Here is a 21,504-nt window from a genome sequence, read left to right on the forward strand (position 1 = left end):
ACAAAGATTTTCCAAAAGATAACCAGAAATAATAAACTTTTAGAAAAGGGTAAATTGCATAAGGAATATAGTCAATAATATTATAATAACTTTGTATGATGACAAAGGGTAACTACACTTATGGAGAGCATTTTGTAATGCATGTAATTGTTGAATCACAGTGTTATACACCTGAAACTAATATAATATTACATGTCAACTATACTCTAATTCAAATTTTTTAATACTCCAATTCAGATTTTTTAAATGATAAACTTCAAAAAAATTTAAAGTTCTTCCCAACCACAGACACCCTTAAAAAGATGGGTATGGGGACCCCTGGGTGGCTCAGATGGTTAAGCATCTGCCTTCGGCTCAGGTCATGATCTCAGGGTCCTGGGATTGAGTCCCACATCGGGGCCCCTACTCAGCGGGGAGCCTGCTTCTCCCTCTCCCTCTGCCTATTGCTCCCCCTGCTTGTGGTCTCTCTCTCTGACAAATAAATAAGCAATCTTTAAAAAAAAAAAAGGTGCGTATGCAAGCCAAAGACAGAGAGAAAATAGTCCAATATTCACCAAACATATATTTGCCAAAGGACTTATATCCAGAATCGGTATAGAAATCCACAAATCATTAATAAAAAAGACAAAACAATCTAATTTTAAAATATACAAATGGAGGCCCCTGGGTGGCCTTCAGCTCAGGTCATGATCCCATGGTCCTGGAATCCAGCCCCTCATCAGGCTCCCTGCTCAGCGGGAAGCCTACTTCTCCCTCTTCTGCTCCCCTTGCTTGTGCTCTCGCTCTCTCACTCTGTCAAATAAATAAATAAAAACATTAAAAAAATAAAATAGACAAATTATTTGAACAAACATGTCATTGTAATTTTAAAATTGTGGAAGATTTGAACAGACATGAAGAAAAGTTATGAATGGCCTATTTGCACATGACAAATGCTTGTCATTATGAGTTCAGGAATATGCACATTAAAATCTAATGAGCTATGGTGAGCGCTGTGAAGTGTGCAAGACTGTTGAATCACAGATCTGTATCTCTGAGACAAATAATACATTATATGTAAAAAAAAAAGAAGAAGAAGAAGAAGAAGATAGCAAGAGGGGAAGAATGAAGTGGGGGAAATCGGAGGGGGAGATGAACCATGAAAGACTATGGACTCTGAAAAGCAAACTGAGGGTTCTAGAGGGGAGGGGGGTGGGAGGATGGGTTGGCCTGGTGGTGGGTATTGGGGGGTCACATTCTTCATGGAGCGCTGGGTGTTATGCTCAAACAATGAATCATGGAACACTACATCAAAAACTAATGATGTAATATATGGTGATTAACATAACAATGAAAAAATTTTAAAAAAATAAAGCAGCAACTTTAACTATATTTAAGAACACAAGGAAAAATATGTTTCTAATGAATGAGCAAGTAGGAAATCTCAGAAGAAAAATAAAACTTATTTTAAAATAATGAAAAGTAAAAACTATAAAAACAATAACTGAAATTTTAAAACCACTAAGTGGGCTAAAAGAATGATAAGGGATGCGAGAAGAAAGAGTAGGGAATTTGAAGATAGATTAATTACAATTATCCAATCTGAGAAAAAAAAAAAAAACTGTGGATACCCACCTGCAGAAGAAGGAAACTGGACCGACCCCTGCCTTACACCATACACAAAAATCAACTCAAAATGGATTAAACACTTATACACCTTGAAACTGTGAAGCTGTTAGAAGAAAACATAGGGAAAAATCTGACATTGGCCTGGGCATTATTTTTGTGGATATGACATCAAAAGCACAGGAAGTAAGGTAAAAAATGACAAGTAGGATGGAGATGGGGAAAAATATTTGCAAACCATGCTTCTAATAAGAAGGTAATACCCAAAATAATATAAGAGGTTCAAACAACCTGAGAGCCACAAAAACAAAAACAAAAACAAAAAAATGAGCAAAGGACCTGAATAGCTCTCTCCAAAGAAGACATACAAATGGCTAAAAGGTGTATGGAAAAGGTGCTTAAGTCTGTTAAGTGTAATAAGCACAGCACTAATCATCAGAAAAATTCAAAGAGAAACCAAATTGAGAGATCACCTCACACCTGTTAAAATGATTATTGTAAAAAATACAAAAAACAGCAAGTGTTGATGAGGGTGTGGAGAAAAAAGACACTTGCACTCAGTTGTGGGAGGTGAAGTGATACATCTGCAATGGATAACACTATGGAAGCTCCTCAAAAAATGAAGCAGAGTTACCATATGATTCAGCAATCCCACTTCTTGATATATATCTGAAGGAAATGAAATCTACATCTTGAAAAGATATCTGCACTCCCCTGTTCATTGCAGCATTATTCACAAGAGCCAAGACATGAAAACAACCTTAGTGTCAATCACCAGATGAATGGATAAAGAAAATGTGGTGTGTACACACACACACACACACACACACACACACACACACACACACAGTGGAATGTTATTCAGCTTTAAAAAGAAGGAATTTCTACCATTTGTGACAACATGGATAAACTTAGAGGACATTATGCTACGTGAGATAAGTCGCAGGAAGACAAACACAGCATGATCTCACTTACCTGTGGAATCTAAAACAGTCGACGTCTAGAAGCAGAGTAGAATTGTAGTTGCCAGTGGCTGAGGGCTGAGGGAAATGAGGAAATGTTGGCCAAAGGGTACAAACTTTTAGTTATGTAGTGTAAATAAGTTCTGGAGAGCTAATGTAGGGCCTGGTGACTAGAGTTAATAATACTGTAATGTAGGGGTGCCTGGGTGGCTCAGTCAGTTAAGCATCGGATTTTTGGTTTCAGCTCAGGTCATGATCTTGAGGTCCTGGGATCGAGGCCCCTTGTGGGGTTCCACGCTCAGCGAGGCAGTCTGCTTCAGATTCTTTCTCCCTCCCCGTCCCCGTTTGCCCCTCCCCCTACTCACGTGCTCTCTCTCTTTCTAAAATAAATAAATAAAAATTTTAAAAAATACTGTATTGTATACTTGAAATTTGCTAAGAGAGTAAATCTGAAGTATTCTCACCGCACAAAAAAGGTAACTCTGAGGTGACAGATATATTAATTAGCTTGATTGTGGTCATCATTTCACAATATATACATATCTCAAAACATTATTTTGTAGAACTTAAATAAATATATACAATTTTTATTTGTCCATTATACCTCAATAAAGAGGAAAAAATATCCAACTTGAACAACATATTTACAAAATGGAAGGGGAAAAAAGAAAACAGAGTCTCAGAGACTTGTGGGATAAAATAAAAGGAATAATATACATTTAATTGGGATTCCAGAATTAAAAGTAAAGGAAAACAGTATATATCTAAAAATATTTAAAGGGATAATAACCAAAAAGGTCCTAATTTTATGAAAGACCCTAATTGGAATAAATACAAAGAAAATCAGTTTTAAGCATTATATTCAAAGTTCTGAGAAAAATTTGACAGCAGCCAGAGGAAGCAGCACAATAAATATAGTGGGATGATTGTTGGCCTCTATTTAGAGACATCAGAGGCCAGAAGGCAGTGGTATGATATTTTTTAAAAACTGAAGGAAAAAAAATTATATATGAGTCTACAATTCCGTGTGCAATGAAAATATTCTTAAAAAAGGCAAAATGAAGATATTTTATCAGATAAGCAAGAACTCTACTATTTTTATAGCCTAAAGATTAGGAGAGAAAAAATAGAAATGTTTTGTTTAAAAATTTCTTATACTATACCTAATGAAGGTAGACAGAGATAAGGAGACTATGATATTTCTGGAATCAGCAGTGCAAAATGAAATGAAGTTCTTAGTGAACAGGAAGACCTGGGGCCACTGAAAACATCTGTGAGGGCCCAGGTGCCACTTGTAAGGTATCATCACTTCATTCTAGTTTTGCTAGACTGTATTAAACACCAAATATATATATATATATAATGTTACACATTAAATATAAATATTGTAAAATTGCATGAATTTGTTGAAGATGACCACTCAGCATAATGGCATGTTTGATAGAGAGAAAAATAACATTTATTTATCTGCTATGAGAATTTTTCTCCATACCTTGAAGACGATATGGGTTATTGCTTTCCAATACTCTCAAAAGCAACTGAAAATACTTAGGAGTCTGGGGACGTACCTGTAGGGTCTTAGTGGCAAAGCACCACTCAGGAAAAAAATAAAGCCACACTTACCACCCCAGACAGACTAGATGAGAGTCACAAGAACAGAGGAGTGGGCTGGGGGAGGGGAGGGTGCATCATCCTGAGAGGCAAGGCAGAGGGGGAGGGGCTTAGGACTTTGAGGCATCCACTTAACTCCCAGTCTTGTTTGTATCTGAAAGCAGACACATCTGGGCAAAAGTGGCAGGGCCCTCTCACCACCTCGGGCTCCAGAGGAAACCCTGGTCCCTGGATGAGTCACAGGGGTGGCCCTCAGGATTGGGACGCAGGGAGGGACTGCAGAGGACGTGGCACAGTGCAGGCAGACTGATTTGAGCTGAGCCCAAGCTTCCTGCAGGATTTCCTGGCTGTGCCTGCAAGCACGTGGCTGCTGCTTGTGGTCTGTTGGGGCAGCAGCTGCTGTCGGGGCCACCAATTCCCTCTCCAGGACAGGGCTTGTACTAAGGTGCCATACTGCCGTTCTTGCTTACCAACTGGAGCAACACTGCCTACTTCCAAAGAGGATCTGATTAAGGCTCTAACATCTTTTTAGGGCTGCTGGGCAAATGGATCCCAAAGGGCTCTACACTCTTTTTTTCTTCCTGAAGTGTCAACATCTGCCTGTACTGCAGAGTATCTATCAGGGCCAGGGGCCTGTGTAGAGTCACTCAGCTCCCAGAAGCCCATTGGCTGTTCCCACCTGGCAGGACACCCTGGGCAGTGGCTGGGGAACAGCCTCCCTAGCTGTTTTCAAACCCCTCTGGGCGAAGAGACCCCCAGTGATTCCCAAATCCTGGTGTTCATGCTTTTGTGCAATCCCTTCCCCTAGAGAGAAGGCAGAATTTGTGAATTCCTTATGGCTGATGGAATGTGGCAAAGGTGATGAGCTGTCATTACGGTGGGTAGGTGACGTTATCTAAGGCTGTCTCCCTAGAGGTGCTCTCTCCTGCTTGCCTTGAAGGAAGTAACAGCCACTTTATGAGCTTCCTATGGACAGGCACACAGAGCGAGGAATTTTGGACACTCTGTAGAAGCTGAGGGTCTCAGTCCTGCAAGTGCAAAGTGCAAGGATTCTCCAAAAACCTAAGTTAGTTTAGATCCAGACCCTACCCCTCTCTCACCCGTAACTTAGGCAACACCGTGTGCGCATCCCGGCGAGATGCTAAATGAGAGAACCCAGCAAAACTGTGTCCAGGCTCCTGATCCACAGAAACTCTGAGATAATAATTGTGCGTTCTTTTAAGCCTAAAAGTTAAGGCTGCCACTAAATTCGTGGTAGTTTGTTGGACAGCAGGAGAACACGAATTCAATTTTATCTAGTATGTTAAGTTGAAGAGGCCTTTATGATTATAGGGGATGATGAGAATGAAGTTGTTTTTACAATAATGTAATATTTACTTTAGAACTGGATAGAAAGGGGTTTTAAAGACTGATTCTTTACTCAAATTATTCTATTTCTTAAAATAAAACAAAGTTAATTATTTTAGAATGAATGAATGTGCTTTTCTTAAAATCATTTATTTCAAGTCAGAAAAGAAACCAATAAAAAACACTAATAGGCACAAGTCTGGGGCAGTACTTATGTGCTAGAAAACAGCAGGTTATCTCCAATTTCCTAGTATTTAAAAGTCCCACAGCATCCTCATCAGGTAAGTTTTATTATTTTTATTTATTTTATATATGAGAAATTGAATCCCATAGAACTTAGTTAATTTGGTAGGGGCCGCAAAGGAACTATATCATTATGCAAAATTTGATCTGTTTCAGAGGCCAGTCTTATATCCTCCAATTCCAATGTTCACCGTCTACACTAAAAAGTGGGATATTTTCTTCATGTCATCTATAATAGAACGCTGGCCATGACGAAGTACGGCATAATATGCCTATGGGTCATGACCTACTTCCGTCTCATTTAGGCTACGTGGATTGAGCAGATGAAATTGCATTTCATGGCACCTAAGGTTTTCCCTAAGATGCACCAGGTTTCCCCTTGCAGGGAGCATGTCCCGGCTCTCCCATCTTCCCCACACCCTTGGGAGTCAGGCTGCTCCCCTCTCTGTGGTGTGGTGCAGAGGAGAGCCACAGCTCTGGAGTAACACACAGCTGCCTCTCTCACTCTCTAGCTTTGGGACCATAGGAGAAAATTCTAATGGTTTATAAACTCCTTTTTTTTTTAGTTTATAAATTCTTTTAATCGCCTGATATAAATATCTCCCTCTTAAGGTATTTGTAAAGACTAACCAAGATAATGTTAATATATGTACATGTATTTATACAGATGGTTACATGTATATATACCCATATGTGTACAGATATGTGTGTGTGCATATGGATAGACACGTAAAGATATATACATTGACCCCACGCCAGACATTTTCAGTTTTATCCAGCATGCCCAGGATACCCATCTTTCTCTAAGGTCCTACAAATCTTGATTGAAATTTTGTATAGTGGCATAGCCTGCCCTAATTTATAATGCATGCTTCTCGAAGAACAATCTGTGTCTTCACTGTCCTAGGTAGTTCCATTCTTCATTTCATATTCTTTATTTTTTTTAAAGATTTTATTTATTTATTTGACAGAGAGAGACAGCAAGAGAGGGAACACAAGTGGGGGGACTGGGAGAGGGAGAAGCAGGCTTCCCTCCGAGCAAGGAGCCCTATGCGGGGCTCGATCCCAGGACCCTGGGATCATGAGCTGAGCCGAAGGCAGCCGCTTAACGACTGAGCCACCCAGGCACCCTCATTTCATATTCTTTAAAGAAGGAGAAGGAAAGGAGAAGAGGATGGAGAAGGATGGGGAGGAGGGGGAGGGGAAGGGGGAGAAGGGGGCGACCGAGGGGGGAGGGGGAGGCGGAGAAGGGGGAGAGTGCAGAGGGTGGTCAATGCAGGGGCATACTCCGGTGCTCCACCACAAGGAAGAGGGCTGAGCACCGGACGGCTGTGTCTCATAAGCACAGCTGAGCCTAGACCTGACCTTCTCTGCAGGACACATCATGAAAAGCCATACTGTCTGCATGGGATTTTAGGATCTGCGAAATGAGACTTCAGTAGAGTCAATTATCATTTTATTAAAGCAAAACCAAACCAAACCAAAACAAAACAAATTGTTTCTCATCGATACAGCTTATAATTTTTCCGCAATAAAAATATTGATTCTTACAAATAAGACTCTTAGGTAAGTGCTTCCCATCTAATAAAATTTGGTTTCTCAGTGTGACCCTAGGAAACAGGTACAATCTTTAACAGCAATTTTTATTTTAGGAAAGTGAGACCAAGAGGTGCTAAGTCAGTTGCTCAAGTTTACACGGCTTTTAAGTAATGAGACAAGATTTGACCTCAGAAACTCTGAGCACCAAAAATCTACTCTTGATAAATATTTTACTTATGTGCTTCTGCTTTAACTCTGTGATACATAAAGGGGTGCCATTGATAAGGCAATCCACTCTGAAGGATCCAGTACCTAGTGACAGATCCCTATGCATTGTTCTATGTCCTATGCACTTAGATAGAATTGATAACTTTCCCTTTGTTAATTCCATTCAACAGCAGAGGGAACGAGGAAAAGCGATGTCAGAGGAGGTACAGCAATACTGCTCTTTCTATAGAAGGGATTAGATGTGTTCCCTTTGCAAATAGGCAGTCTCTCCTAATACTAAGCAAAAACTAATAAGGAAAAATAAAGCATTCTCCCCCAATGAAAACAAAATATTAGGAAGAAAACATCAAGCTTTCACTGCATGGTAGGGATGTGTAAAAGACTGTGGAGTTGACTTGTGTTCCCCCCAAATTCATATGTTACCATCCTAACCCCCAATACTTGAGAATGTGACCTTTTGGAGATAGGGTCTTTAGAGGGGTGATTAAATTAAAATGATGGAATTAGGGTGGCTCCTTTTCCAATCTGACTGGTGTCCTTAGAAAAAGGGATTTTTAGGCACAGAGAAATGCAAAGTGGGAAGATGATTTGAATAGATACTGAGAGAAGACAGCCATCTGCAAGGCAAGGAATAGACCCTTCCCTCACAGCCTTCAGAAAACAAACTCTGCTGACACCTTGCTCTCAGACTTCAGCCTCCAGAATTGTGAGACAAGAAATTTCTGTTGTTAGCCTTTGTTTGGGGGGACTTTGTTACAGCAGTCCTAGCAGACTATTCCAAAAACATTCTAAAATGAAAGATGGAGAAAAGAAAGAAGATGTGTTCAGAATGGTGCAGATGAGCTCAGGTGTAGATGAACCCCAGGACAAGGGGCGCTACACAGAAGTAGGAGAGGGACTAAGAAGGTTCAGGAAGTCGGTGTGCACAGGGTGATTGGGTGTTGACAGTTCCAAAGATTGAAATATGGGTAAGTGGTCTGAGAAAACTGACAATTAGAAAACTTGTAGATGAGTGACCCCTGGTTTGTGACATTGAAAAATGAGACAATACGTGCTTCATGGTCTAGGAAAACCCCAACACGACAAGGAGGAACAGGCATGAAAAGAGTCAAGACCTTGGAATCAGAGGTGGAAGACTCCTCAAAGACCTTATACTCAGATCCATTCTGTAACCCAATAACCCAGTAACCAAATTGAGGTGTGTATCTAGAGTAAACATCTGAATGTTTTACATTTGGATCAAAAACAAACCCAGAGCTCCCTTTTCTCTTGAGGTTTCTTGCTTTACTGTACACCCCGAGGATCCAGGCAATCTTCTCAGACACATCTACTTCCCAGTAATACTTCCCTGAGGAGAAACATTGGCAGCCCAAGACATCAAAACCAGAGAAATCGCTTAGAAATATATTTTTAAGCGAGAAGTTGTGCACAGCTTTCACTTGTCTTTTATCAGCAGAAAGGGCAATATTCGAAATAGCATTGACTGGCTTCAGCATCACGTCCACTGTAGGAAAAATGACAGGGTCAGGTGATGGTTACAGAGTAGGTGTGTCTTGTGACATCAGGAGGTGGAATATCAGGAATTGACTGGGAGGAACTTATGTTGATGGGTGAGAGATGAGTAGGACACTTAAGAACTGTTGTAGGCATGCGTGTTTGGGGAGGAACACATGAAGCTAAGATCATAGGACCTGACAGTAACCACAACGTCTAAAAAGGGATCAGAATATGGTGATTTGAAGAACCTGTAACTCCTTCTTACCCCAGTAGCGTCGGACCTCTGTCAGCTCTGAAATGACAAAAGTTTCAATGATGTTGTTAGAAGCAAGGAGTAAACACTGATACCTATCTTCTCACTAGAATGGGGAGAGGGAGGGGAGTCCTGTGAGGCTATGAACTGGGGAATGAGATGATGAACCAGACACCTTGACCATTCCCCCTTAGGTCTGATCACACCTTCAGCATTAGAAATCTAGCTCTCCTTGTCAAGCCTAGATCTTCTCTCGTCTACAAACAACATCCTCTCTCCCATTTTGCCCTGATACTACAAGAATTCCACACCCACAACCTTCCTCTGACTCTCCTTACCTTTAAACACTTGCAGCATCCCACTCAAATCTGGAATTAAGTATGTACTCTTCAGTTTCTTGGAAACAATGTTTGGCTTCTTGAAAGTCCAGCTCTCACTCCTAGAGAAGACAAAGATTGATCACCCCACACTTCTGACCTTGTGTCTCTGCAAGACCACTGTTTCCCTTCCTTTTCACTCCACTGATTCACTTGAATGCTCTCCACCGGAGATACTGAGGAGGGGGGCCGGATGGAATGAGCACTGATGCTGCAACCGGAAGAAATATGCTCATATCTACCTTTCCATTTACCCTCTGTGTGACCTTCAGAAGATCTTCACCTCAAAGAAGCTCATGTTCTTCATTCTAAAATGGAAAAATTAACTGCATACTCTAGTCCTTAAAAATAATAAAACTAGATTAAATAATGGTGCCTTTAAAAGGTATTTGATACCTCTAAAAAAAGTATTTGATATGTGAAGGAGTCACTGCCATCTTAGTGGTTCCCCCTGGGACAGGCCGCAGATGTGAGTTCCCAGGCAGGTGATCAGTAAAGAAGCTCCAGAGCCCGGCTCCTGAAGGATTTAGGTTATCAAGTATGGAGCTCCTGTATTAAAAGTCTGAAGGATCTCTAAAGCCTCTTATCCCAGTACAGAAGTCCAGATATTAATATTTAAGGTTATATTGTCTGGGGAAACATCACAAACATCTGGAAAAGGAGAAGTTATGACACCAAATTAATAGTGGTCTGAATTTCATGTGTTTGGGAAGACCTTATACTGCCAAGGTAGGCAACTTTAGACACAGGAAGACCATATTTTCTACAAGATGCTAAAGTGTGTAAGCAAGATGAGATCAATTATTGGTACCAGGATGAAAGCCACTATTCCCCAAAACTGGAGACTTTTTTTTTTTTTTTTGGAAGTCCGAATAAAACCACTAGAAAGACCTTGTTTCTTCTAACATCAGGAAGAAAATAAATGCAAAGGACCTGTCCTTGTGGAACATTTGGGGGCCTGGCAGATGGAAGACAGTGTCTTCTCTGAAATAAGATAGGCACCTATGAAATATGGAAACAAACTGAGGCAGAGACTGAAGTTTGACCAGAATGAGTGAAATCATGGTCTTATTGGCCCTCGCTCTGTGACCTCCCACCACCCAAATTCCATTGAAAGCCTTCATCTTTGATCAAAAATTTGAAATGATGTCATTCCCAAATTCCCCAGCTCTGTGTTTTTCTTTTTTTTAATTTTGATTGATCCCAAGATAAGTCATCATGGCTATAATTCTGTCCTCACATAAAAAAGGACCATACCTGGTTTCCCACACTTACCTTTTCATGACATTAATCATATCCTGGGGAGAAGAGAGAAAACATGAGTCAAGTATAGGATTGCCATATTTAGAAAATAAAAATGGCTCGTTAAAATTTAATTTTAGGTAAATAACAAATATGCTTTAGTTTAACTATGCTTCCTATAATATTTAAGATACCAGGATATGCTTCTACTAAAAAAAAACAAAACAATTTATCGTTTATCTGAATTTAAAATTTAATTATGCATCCTGTATTTTGTCTGGCAACCCTCCAAGGAGTTATAAGCCCTCCTACCTTAAAAGGTTTTATTCACCTTAGACCGCTAAAGCCCCTTGGTATGATGTGAATAAGGAGATTATCAGTGTATGGAGGACAAAATGTAGAGATAAGACCAAGATCAACCATCCCAAGGACTCATGTGATTATGTTAGAAAGGCGATTTCCAGTATTTGGAGATGGGATATATTTAAAAGGTGATAAGAGGATGCCTGGGTGGCTCAGATGGTTAAGCGTCTTGCCTTCGGCTCAGGTCATGATCCCGGAGCCCTGGGATCGAGTCCCGTATTGGGAGCCTGCTTCTCCCTTTGCGTCTCTCTCTCTCTCCCTCTGTCTCTCATAAATAAATAAATAAAATCTTAAAAAAAATAAAAAAATAAAAAGAAGATAAGAGAGTTGACATTTAAAAAAATATGTTCATGAGAAGACCTCATTAATTCATTATCCTTTTATTTATTCTAGAGACAAATAAAAGTGAAAACCATATTTGCCAGACATCATTCCAGGCTCTGGAAAGTCAAATATGAATAATCAATAATAATAGTTTTCAAAAAGTATACTTTCTTTTGCTGCAGGAACAAGTAAACAAGAACTTCAAACAAATATTTCTCTGGCTTCCCTCTACTCATTCTATATACCTCCTCTACACTACCTACAGGTAATCTCCCCAATTTTTAAGCATGAAATAAGCCACAGGAGCCAGAACCTGAGGAAGTCTAAAATGTAACTTACCATTTCCCAACAATTTACATTCCATTGTCCAAAATGATACCAATATCTGCTCAAGTCACTGTTTTAGAAACTATAATAACCTACTCTGAATTCCAATATTGTATTGTCAGTCCAGTCTCTATCCTCAAAATATTTTAGCCATCTTCTTATTCCCAGTAGAGCCATTATTTGCCTTACTTTTTTTAAAGATTTTATTTATTTATTTGAGAGAGAGAGAATGAGAGATAGAAAGCACGAGAGGGAAGAGGGTCAGAGGGAGAAGCAGACTCCCCGCTGAGCAGGAAGCCCGATGTGGGACTCGATCCCGGGACTCTAGGATCATGACCTGAGCCGAAGGCAGTCACTTAACCAACTGAGCCACCCAGGCGCCCCTTGCCTTATTTTTTGAACAGAAATGTAACAATATATTTGGTTTCCCTCTCTCCAGCCTAACCCCTTTTATACCAACAATGACTTGGCCACCAGTTGGCTCCACATCCTCAGATAAAGTTTTATTCTCTGTATTAGGCTTTTTTGTTGTTATTGTATATGACTAAAACTGGTTTAAATTTAAAAGAAAAAAGAATAAATTCCAGGGCAGGTGTAACTTGAGTCATAGCTAGGGTTTTTTTTTTAATAATTTTTTATTGTTATGTTAATCACCATACATTACATCATTAGTTCTTGATGTAGTGTTCCATGATTCATTGTTTGTGCGTAATACCCAGTGCTCCACCCAGAATGTGCCCTCTCTAATACCCATCACTAGGCTAACCCATCGCCCCACCCCCCTCCCCTCTAGAACCCTCAGTTTGTTTTTCAGAGTCCATCCTCTCTAATGGTTTGTCTCCCCCTCCGACTTAGTCCCCTTCATTCTTCCCCTCCTGCTATCTTCTTCTTCTTCTTTTCTTTAACATATATTGCATTATTTGTTTCAGAAGTACAGATCTGTGATTCATCAGGCTTGTACAATTCACAGTGCTCACCATAGCACATACCCTCCCCAATGTCTATCACCCAGCCACCCCATCCCTCCCACCCCCCACCACTCCACATAGCTAAGTTTTTAAATGAAAAGCTTGTCATCAGAATCTGTTCTCAAAATTCTATTTTCCACCTGCAATACTGACTTTCTTCTTAGACTCTGTATGGAATCAACTCACATCTCCTGGTTTAAATGATAATCCCTGATATATTACTTGCTGAAAAAGAGAACTTCTCTTTCTAGTCATGATAGTGAAATTCTAAGGCATAAAAATCATTGACCTAAACTGGGTCAGGTGCACATATCTTAAAATAATTACCGCATCATTGGATAGGAATCTGATATTCTGATTTACTTAGAATTGAGAGACACGTACCTCCCTGATGCTGCTGATTTTACAAACCCTAACCAACTACATGGACTGAGGGTAAGGATGGTTCCTGAATGGGTAATTGAAGAGGTCGTTACCAAAAAAAGGTAAGGAATTGAGGTTGGACAAACAAATGTCCCATACAGCCCACCCCTTCACTGGCTACCATCTCCTCACCCTTTTTAACAAATTATTTCCCCCCAAAAAGGCTCAACATAATACAATGGTTACAATCATTTTAAACATGGATGACTTATTTCACATATAAATTATAATTTAAGATCAATTAAAGATCTAAACTTAAGATCTAAAAGTATAACACTGTTAGAAGAGAACAAAAAGAAAAATCTTCACAATACTGGATTTGGTAATGAGTTTTTGGATATGACCCAAAAAAGCACAGGGAATGAAAGAAAAATAACTAAGTTGGACCACAAAGAAGTTAAAAACTTCTGTGTATCAAAGGACGCCAGGAAGACAGCGAAGAGACAATGCACAGAAAGGGATAAGATATTTGCAAATCATATATCTGATAAGGTATTAGTCTAGAGAATATGCAACAAACTCCTACAACTCAACAACAAAAAGCAAACAACCTAATTGGAAAAATGGGGAAAGAATTTGAAGAGATGTTTCTCCAAAGAAGATATACAAATGTCCAATAAACCACATGAAAAGATGCTAAACATTATTGGTCTACACTCAGGCAATGCAAATCAAATCCACAGGTATTGCACAGTCTGGACTCAACACAACAAGAAAATCAAACATAAACAGAGATTGGTGTTAGTTGACTAAACTTAGTGAAGAGATGCCTTACAAATGCAAGATGGCAGATAATGGGAGCTTATGAAGAATTTCTCTCCAAATTTTTTGCACTGCCTTTCATAAATTGCTAACAATGGCCATTTCCCTTGTCGTTCATAATTTGAATTATCCGTAGGATACCCGAAATGACAGAGAAGAGGTACTGAGGGCCCCAAGAGCCTTGAATGTCACCAGGGGGAAGAAAGTGCAGGGACCCAGCAGAGAAGGCAATTTTGTCTCTGTGTTTCCCCAGAATCTCAACCTGTAGGAGCTCCAACCCAAGACTTACCTGCACTTTGTCTGCTGACGACCCCCATAACTGATGCTGGATGTCTGAGATGAGCTCTCTCAAGCACTGCTTCTGCCGGGCCAGCTGGTCTTTGGCCACTACCAAGTTATCCAGCACATTCACTTCGTCTTCCTCCAGCTTTTGCAACACCCTCTTCTCCTCGCTGTCCAGGGTGCCTCTTATTTCATTAAACCCTTTCGGAATCCTCTGTCTCTCAGTCTGCATATGACTCTTTGGGGATGAGAAGAGAAAGAGGCAGTCAGTCTGTCTGGCCAAGGGCCTACATTGTCTGGGCCTGGGAGCCAAGACAAGAACTATTTTCCTCAGGGACTTCTCAAAGAGAAGGGAACAGGCAGTGAGCAACTCCTGAGAAAGTCATTTCCCCACTATTTGCTCTTGAGTTTCTCCCAAAGGAGTAGATTAAAGTCTACTTTAACAAGGCCCACCCTGAGACACAAAGTGACACCGGGATGAGGCTTGGATTGCAGACACCTGTCCTGGATAATCACGCCACACCGCATAGGAAGCCCTTTCCACCCACAGCTCCTAAGTAGGGAACGCTGGGCTTTTCTCAGTGTGTTTTCTGCAAGTGTTAGTGCCTCAAAGTTGATGATGCATATGGGACATGGGATTCATGAGTCATTTTTACATTGCTTTCCTCCATGCCTTCACCTCCAAATATTTGGTTTCACTTGTGATATTTGTACTCTCTGGCACCCAACCCCCAACAGGGAAGGAATGAAATGAGGACTAATTGAGAATCCCCTGAACTCCTTAATTCTGAGTTCGCAGAGGAAGGGGCCTCCTTGTGACTGGACTGAGGTGCTGCCCAGTTTTCTTTTTCAGAACTCCCTCAGGAAATATCTCTTCCTGCCTTCCAGGAAGCTTTCTCCTCCCTGATGTCAGCTTCCAACTCCTCCATTTTCAGCTGCTCCTTCCTCAGCTTCTTCAGAGCTGCCTGGAGCTTTTCCTGTGAGAAAAGAATCACCAGAGTCAAGCTATGAGCTTTCTTAGCACCTGGATAGAGGAAAGAAAACAGACTCATCTCAGAAGAGACTAGGTTACAGAAATGAAACTGGTGATTAGAATCTAGGATGTAGACAAAATTCTGAAGAGATTAATGTACTCTGTATCCCTGGGAGATGCAAGCTACCATCCCTTGATCAAGAGTAACCTGATTATCTCTTTTCCTAGAGGAAGAACTGATCCTGCCGCAAGGAAAGTCCTTTCATCTCAGTGACATGTTCCCCACATCCAACCAACCGTGTTCCCCAGAAGGGTTTCTTCTGCTCAAAGGCACAATCAGAATTTATCTTGGGAAGCATTTCTCCACTCATCCAACTGCTCTTTGTAGGCTAGACTTATTTCTGATCAAATGAAAGAATGCACAGAAATATCCTTTAAATCTCAGAAGCTGAGCAAAGGGTACAGAAAGAGATAGCAGAGCTCAGTTCTATGATGACCAAGGGAAGAAAGTAGTTTCAAAAAGTGAAGGATTCACTTGAGGTACCTTTCTGCCCCATCCACCTTCACCCTTGGGCCTACCTGACATTCCATGACCACCTTTTCCATGAAGAATATTTGATGACCACGGTGCTCCACAGACTGGGCACAGTGCTGGCAAATGGCCTTCCCATCCTCCTTACAGAAGATCAGGAGTTTTTCTCCATGGTGCTTACAGAGATTTTTCTGCTGTGGGCTCATGTTCTCCCTGACTTTCTTCACTATGTTGGCCAGGGGCTGATTAGGTCGGAGATTCCAAAACTGGTATTTACGCTGGCACACTGGGCAGTTCTTTTCCCCTCTTTGGTTGGCCCCTGACTCCTTGCTTTTTGCAGTGATGCAAGCTTGGCAGAAGCTGTGGCCACAGTCCAGGCTCAGGGGCGTTGTCAGAAGATCCAGGCAGATGGGGCAGGTCACATCCCTCTGTACGTTCACCTGCGCTGGAAAATTCATTGCAGCGCTCCCCTGGCTTCTTCTGTCCTGACAACTGACGCTGTTCTTGCTCTCAGGATCCTCTTTCAGAGCTCTCTCCATTACTGCGTGGATTTTAACAAAGACAAACAGAGGTAAAGGCTGTAAGAACTAGATGGATACCCGTTGCTATGGGTGTGTGAAAATGGAGATACGAAGGCCAGCTTGGTGGTTCTGGGGAGTCTTGTATTTGTAGATGGGATTTTACCTTGGCCCGGACATACAGCAAGAACATCTATCGATGGGCACCTAAAGGAGCGTTTTTAGGGTGGAAAAGAACAGGTTCATATACACATAGGATCACACACATGACAGATACTCAAGAAACATAAATTCCAATGAGGAATCTGTTGGTCATGGGAGAGAAGACTCTACACTTTGTATAGAACAAAGGTCATAGGTAGAGAGATAAAGTGTGTTCTGTTTCAAACAGATTGGGTGCTATTACAGGTTAAATTATATTCCCCCAAAAGAGGTCAAAGTCCTAACCCCTAGTATGTGTAAATGTAACTTTACATGGAAATAGAGTGTCTTTGCAGATGATCAAGTTAAAATGAAGCCATTCTGATGCGCCTTAAATCAACATGACTGTGTCCTCACAAAATGAGTCAATTTAGATGTACAGATGGATATGCATACATGGAGAAGGCCAAGTGAAGACAAAAGCTGAGATCAGGGTGGTGCATCTACAAACTAGGGAACACCAAAGATTGCCAGCAAGCTCCAGAAACTAGCAGAGACAGGGAACAGATCTTCCATCACCACCCACAGAAGGACGAACCCGACCAACACCTTTGACATTGTAATTTTAGACTCCAGAATTGGGAGAAAATAAATTTCACTTAAGCCAACCATTTGTGATGTGTTTTTTATGGCAGCCCTAGAAAACTAATATAAATGCTTATGTTTCCTCTATTCATTTATTCTTTATTCTATCATTGAAGAAGTGTGACACCACTGAAACTCTCTCCACCTAAACCAGACAGACTGACACAGAGACAAAATGTAGGCTCCCCTTGGAGATGGTACAAATGTAGGAGTTTCCAGTAGGGTAAGGGCCAACTAGATCCTAAGTTTCCTTATCTCACTCTATCCTGATGGTCTGCACAGAGGTCTGCACAGTTTAGATGAGAAAAATGAAAGTGTCTCCACAATAAGGAGAGAAAGTCCTGTGAGGAGTTTAGACAACATCCTTGATACTTCCTCTGTTCCCTGGGTCAGGAGCTGCCAGCAGGAAAGCAGGGCCCGTTCTTGGCATCCAGAGACCTGGGGAACTCAGAAGTGTTGCAATTCCTCTGCATTTCTCTACATTCAGTGCTCCCTCTTCTACCACCCCGTGGAGTCCAGGGTTTAATCTGCCCCACATGAATGGCCCTGTCCCCCGAGAGCTCAAGCTCTGAGGTCAACTTTTTTCAAAGCAGTCATTTTGTCATAGAAGTCCATGTCCCTAAGGCTATGGCAGGCTCATCCCTGTCTGTCTTTTCAAATTAGATCCCATCCAACTGAGTCTTTTACCTGGATTTCTAGAACAGTTTCCCCACCAGTCTCCCTGATACTGTCATTCATCTCATACAATCTGCTTTCATCACTGTTCACACCACCAGCAAGAGTGATTTCTTTTTTTAAGCTTCCATTAATCTTGCCATTCCTCTGCTCAAGTCCATGCCATTCAGTTTGAGTCGGTCTTTATCACGGTAGCGTTAGGGTCACCTTACACCTCCTTTCCTACTGCCTCATCCCCTCAGTCTAGCTGCTAGCCCTCCCCAACCCCTACTGCTTGCCTTACGTGTTCCTTGATCACTCTGGGCAAAAATTCATCTTAAATCCATCCATTCCTTGAAAACTCAGCTCACAATCACCTTCCCACACTGAGACCTAACCTGAAATCTATTTTAAATTGCAAAGCCCTTTACCAGGGCACACCATAGACACAGAGCCTTGTGGTGGGCTTTTTGTCTCTTAGTGCTATTGTTTCTTTGTTTCCATCTTTTCTCATACTGCATTTTTCTTTTGCTATTTGTTTATTTTCTCTCACTCACCCAGAATATAATCTTTTATAGATGCTAAATATTTACTGAATGTTCAGTAGGTGTTAATACAATTCTCTCCTCATAGCTATATGCTTTTATTCTTGTGAATTTAATCAAAATATTTTTTAAATTTCAAAACCCACTTTCTCCCATCCATTGGACCCTGTACTAGCCCCCTGAGGAAACAATATAAACCGGATATGAACCTTGTCTAGATGTAAGACACAGACCAGTGACTTCTGAAAAGTGAGAGGAAACGAAAGTACACATCAAAATATGTAACATACAGATCAGGGACAAGGTGTCCCTGAGGCGAGATTAAGGTGGAGTTATTTCTGAGAAATTACCAACTCCTTTCCTTAGCTCTGTGCAGGGGAAATGCAGTAAGGAGTTGAGCTTAAAAAGCAATGGAAAGGTGTGTCTAAGATGATGGAGGACAAGTTCTGAATCAAGAGTAGACACCAGAGTGCCATGGGGTGCTGCTGAGGTGAGAGTAAGCCATGGGCACACAGAAAAGAGAACAAATGCCCTGTGGCTGGAGCTCCAGAGAGACAAGTGACCATGGGGGAGCTGCAGAGATGGACAAGCAGTCTGATCATCCAGCCTCTTTCATCAGGCTGGCCAAAAGTCTGGTGATTTATCAGGAAGATTCTGGACAGCTTCCCAGTAGTTACCAGGACAAAAAGAGTAAAAGGGTAAGTTTCAAGAGTGTCTTCTGCCCGGCACAACCCCTAAGATCCCTTTCCCTCCCACAAGTCCAGATAAGGACTCTTTATCTCTACTGGCTCTGTCCAGGAGTTCGGGCTTTTATGAAGAGGGAAAACAGAGCTCCATCTCATAGGCTTTGTTGGAGTAAAAGAGGAAGAGATTTTCTGTATCTGAAAAAAAAAAAACTTATTCTGGCTCTCGTTGGCAAGGTAGAAAAGTAGAAACTACAGAAGAGAAAGCAGATGAGAGTAATTCAGTCTGGAGAAATAATGATCCCTCCAAGAAACAAACAAGGCTCTCAGTGTTCTTAAGTCTCCCTTTTTCAGCGGTCATGCCACCCCCAGACTCAATGCACCTCTCTTCTGCATTAAACATACAAGCTGGCTCTTGGGTGAATTCAGAGCAGTTTCAGAAGCACAAATTAAACTCATCCAAACACATTCAATCTCTTCCTCCCAAACTTCCTGCCCTTTTCCTTCACAAACTGCCCCACAAACCTTTAGGCTGAAGTACAGAAGTCTTCATTCAGTGGAGATCAGATGTAGGTATGGGCAAGATTCACTCACCAAGCCAGAAAACTAGTCTTCACAAGGGAGTTTCCCTAGAGGAACTGGGTAGAAACGAAACTGAAAATCTGAGGAGGGGAAATGAAAGAAAGGAAATAGAATGGAAACTTACAAAGCAATAACAGTGGGAGGGCACCAAGTAAGGTGCCAGGAAAGGGTATGTACTAGGACTTGTATCAGCTAGGCACCCAGTCACTACATTTTTATTCCTGCCCTGCCTTACTCTGGCAAGAATGTTTGTGTAAGAAAAAATGTGAAGTACAATGATACAGCCGGAATCCTCAGCATTTCAATTCAATCCTAGAATTATTTGTTAAGCTTATGCTATATTCAAGCCCCAGGCAAGCCACAAAGGATAAAATAATGATCTGGAAAGGCTTGGCACCTTAACCCTTGCAGACTGTGATGGGAAAGATAATCAGTTATAAAACTCTGTAAATATGAGCAGACATAGTGACTATCAGCAGCCATCATTGTGAAAATAAAATTTAAAAATTTCTTCAGTGTGAGCCTATGGAGAAAATTTTTCCAGAATGTCATTGAATCATAGAAGTATACCACTTAATTACCCGTTTCTATTTCTTATGCAGGCAGGTAAGGAAGAAATTAACCACAGTAGAACAAAGTCAGTGCCTTGTTACCCAACAGCTAGGAGGCAGGTGAGAACATGGAGGTTAATACATGGTAGTATTCAAGCATAATCTTGTACTGAGTAACCAACACGTCTCCATAATTTTTCGGGTTTTTTTTATTATTTATTTCAGAGAGAGAGAGAATGAGAGATAGAAAGCACGAGAGGGAAGAAGTTCAGAGGGAGAAGCAGACTCCCCGCTGAGCAGGGAGTCCTCTGTGGGACTCGATCCCGGGACTCCAGGATCATGACCTGAGCCGAAGGCGGTCGTTCAACCAACTGAGCCACCCAGACGCCCTCTCCATAATTTTTCTACCTTTCCCCACCTCCTTTGGGAAAAATTTGTCCTTTTTAATCTCAAAGGCAAGACTGAAACATCCTGTATTTCCTATACAGACTTTTGCGCTGTGTGTCTATCTTGTTCTGATGACATGTTCTAGATGGGGCAGTTGCATGATGATGGAAGCTCCACCTTGGACCCCTGCCTGGCAGAATTGCAGAGCATGGCAAACTTCACACATGAACTGATGGCGGACCCTGTCGGGTGACTGAGAAGCCAATGTTTGGTGAATTAAAGCACAGATATTTTGGTATTGTTTGTAACCCACAGAAATGTAAGGTAATCACGGCTTAGAAACTCCTTTTGAATCACTTACATCTATGAGGCAGGAGCTGAAAATCATGCAGGCATCATCACTGAGCTATAGTGAAGTAAGTTTTTCATAACAATGAATAAACTTGTGATGCTTTTCAAGTGCAATCATAATCATCTAAATTTTGTACAAATTCCATTCTGAGAGAGCAATTTTTTATCACCTTTTTATCATATAATACTATCATCGAGTATCCTTCCTCATGCAGCTCGGCACCAAACAACGGTAAGTTTTATGAAGGCAGGAAGGGAACTTTTCTGTGTTGTTCCTTTTTGTCTCAGATCTATTACAAGGTGCTGCACATAGGGAATGATACTAGGATAGAAAGACACGCAGTTACACAACTCTCATATTTTAATTGCATTGAACATGCTAATGATAATCATGGTTCTGTTCCACTGTTGCAATTGCAGTCACCGTAACTGCTGTGGTGCATGTAAATTCTGGTATGAACATTGACACCAACTCCTTTGAAGAATGTTAAAGAACAATTTTTCCTGTCTTCTCTGTTTTGTTTTTAAGGTTTACTCAGATACTTATCTCAATGCCTGTTTTTTTGTTCTGTAGCAGCACAATCGAACC

General features: G+C 41.1%; 1 protein-coding gene and 1 long non-coding RNA gene across 2 annotated transcripts; both read right to left on the bottom strand.

Annotated features, from left to right (window-relative positions):
* Positions 1–7,207: 7,207 nt before the first annotated feature.
* On the bottom strand, positions 7,208–19,673 carry LOC112819116 (E3 ubiquitin-protein ligase TRIM22-like). Its single transcript, XM_025866148.2, has 8 exons — positions 19,570–19,673; positions 15,906–16,399; positions 15,235–15,330; positions 14,361–14,591; positions 10,938–10,960; positions 9,624–9,724; positions 9,298–9,324; positions 7,208–9,039 (listed from the first exon to the last, which is right to left on the bottom strand). Exons 1-8 carry the CDS (start codon positions 19,595–19,597, stop codon positions 8,444–8,446), a joined length of 1,596 nt encoding a protein of 531 aa, XP_025721933.1. The 5' UTR covers positions 19,598–19,673; the 3' UTR covers positions 7,208–8,443.
* On the bottom strand, positions 11,926–12,951 carry LOC141372012 (uncharacterized). Its single transcript, XR_012377365.1, has 2 exons — positions 12,307–12,951; positions 11,926–12,102 (listed from the first exon to the last, which is right to left on the bottom strand). It is a non-coding gene; the product is annotated as an uncharacterized lncRNA (long non-coding RNA).
* Positions 19,674–21,504: the final 1,831 nt, after the last annotated feature.

This window comes from Callorhinus ursinus, unplaced genomic scaffold, assembly GCF_003265705.2.
Source record: "Callorhinus ursinus isolate GAN/ISIS: 27379988/994484 unplaced genomic scaffold, GSC_fseal_2.0 scaffold306, whole genome shotgun sequence".
NCBI lineage: Eukaryota > Metazoa > Chordata > Mammalia > Carnivora > Otariidae > Callorhinus > Callorhinus ursinus.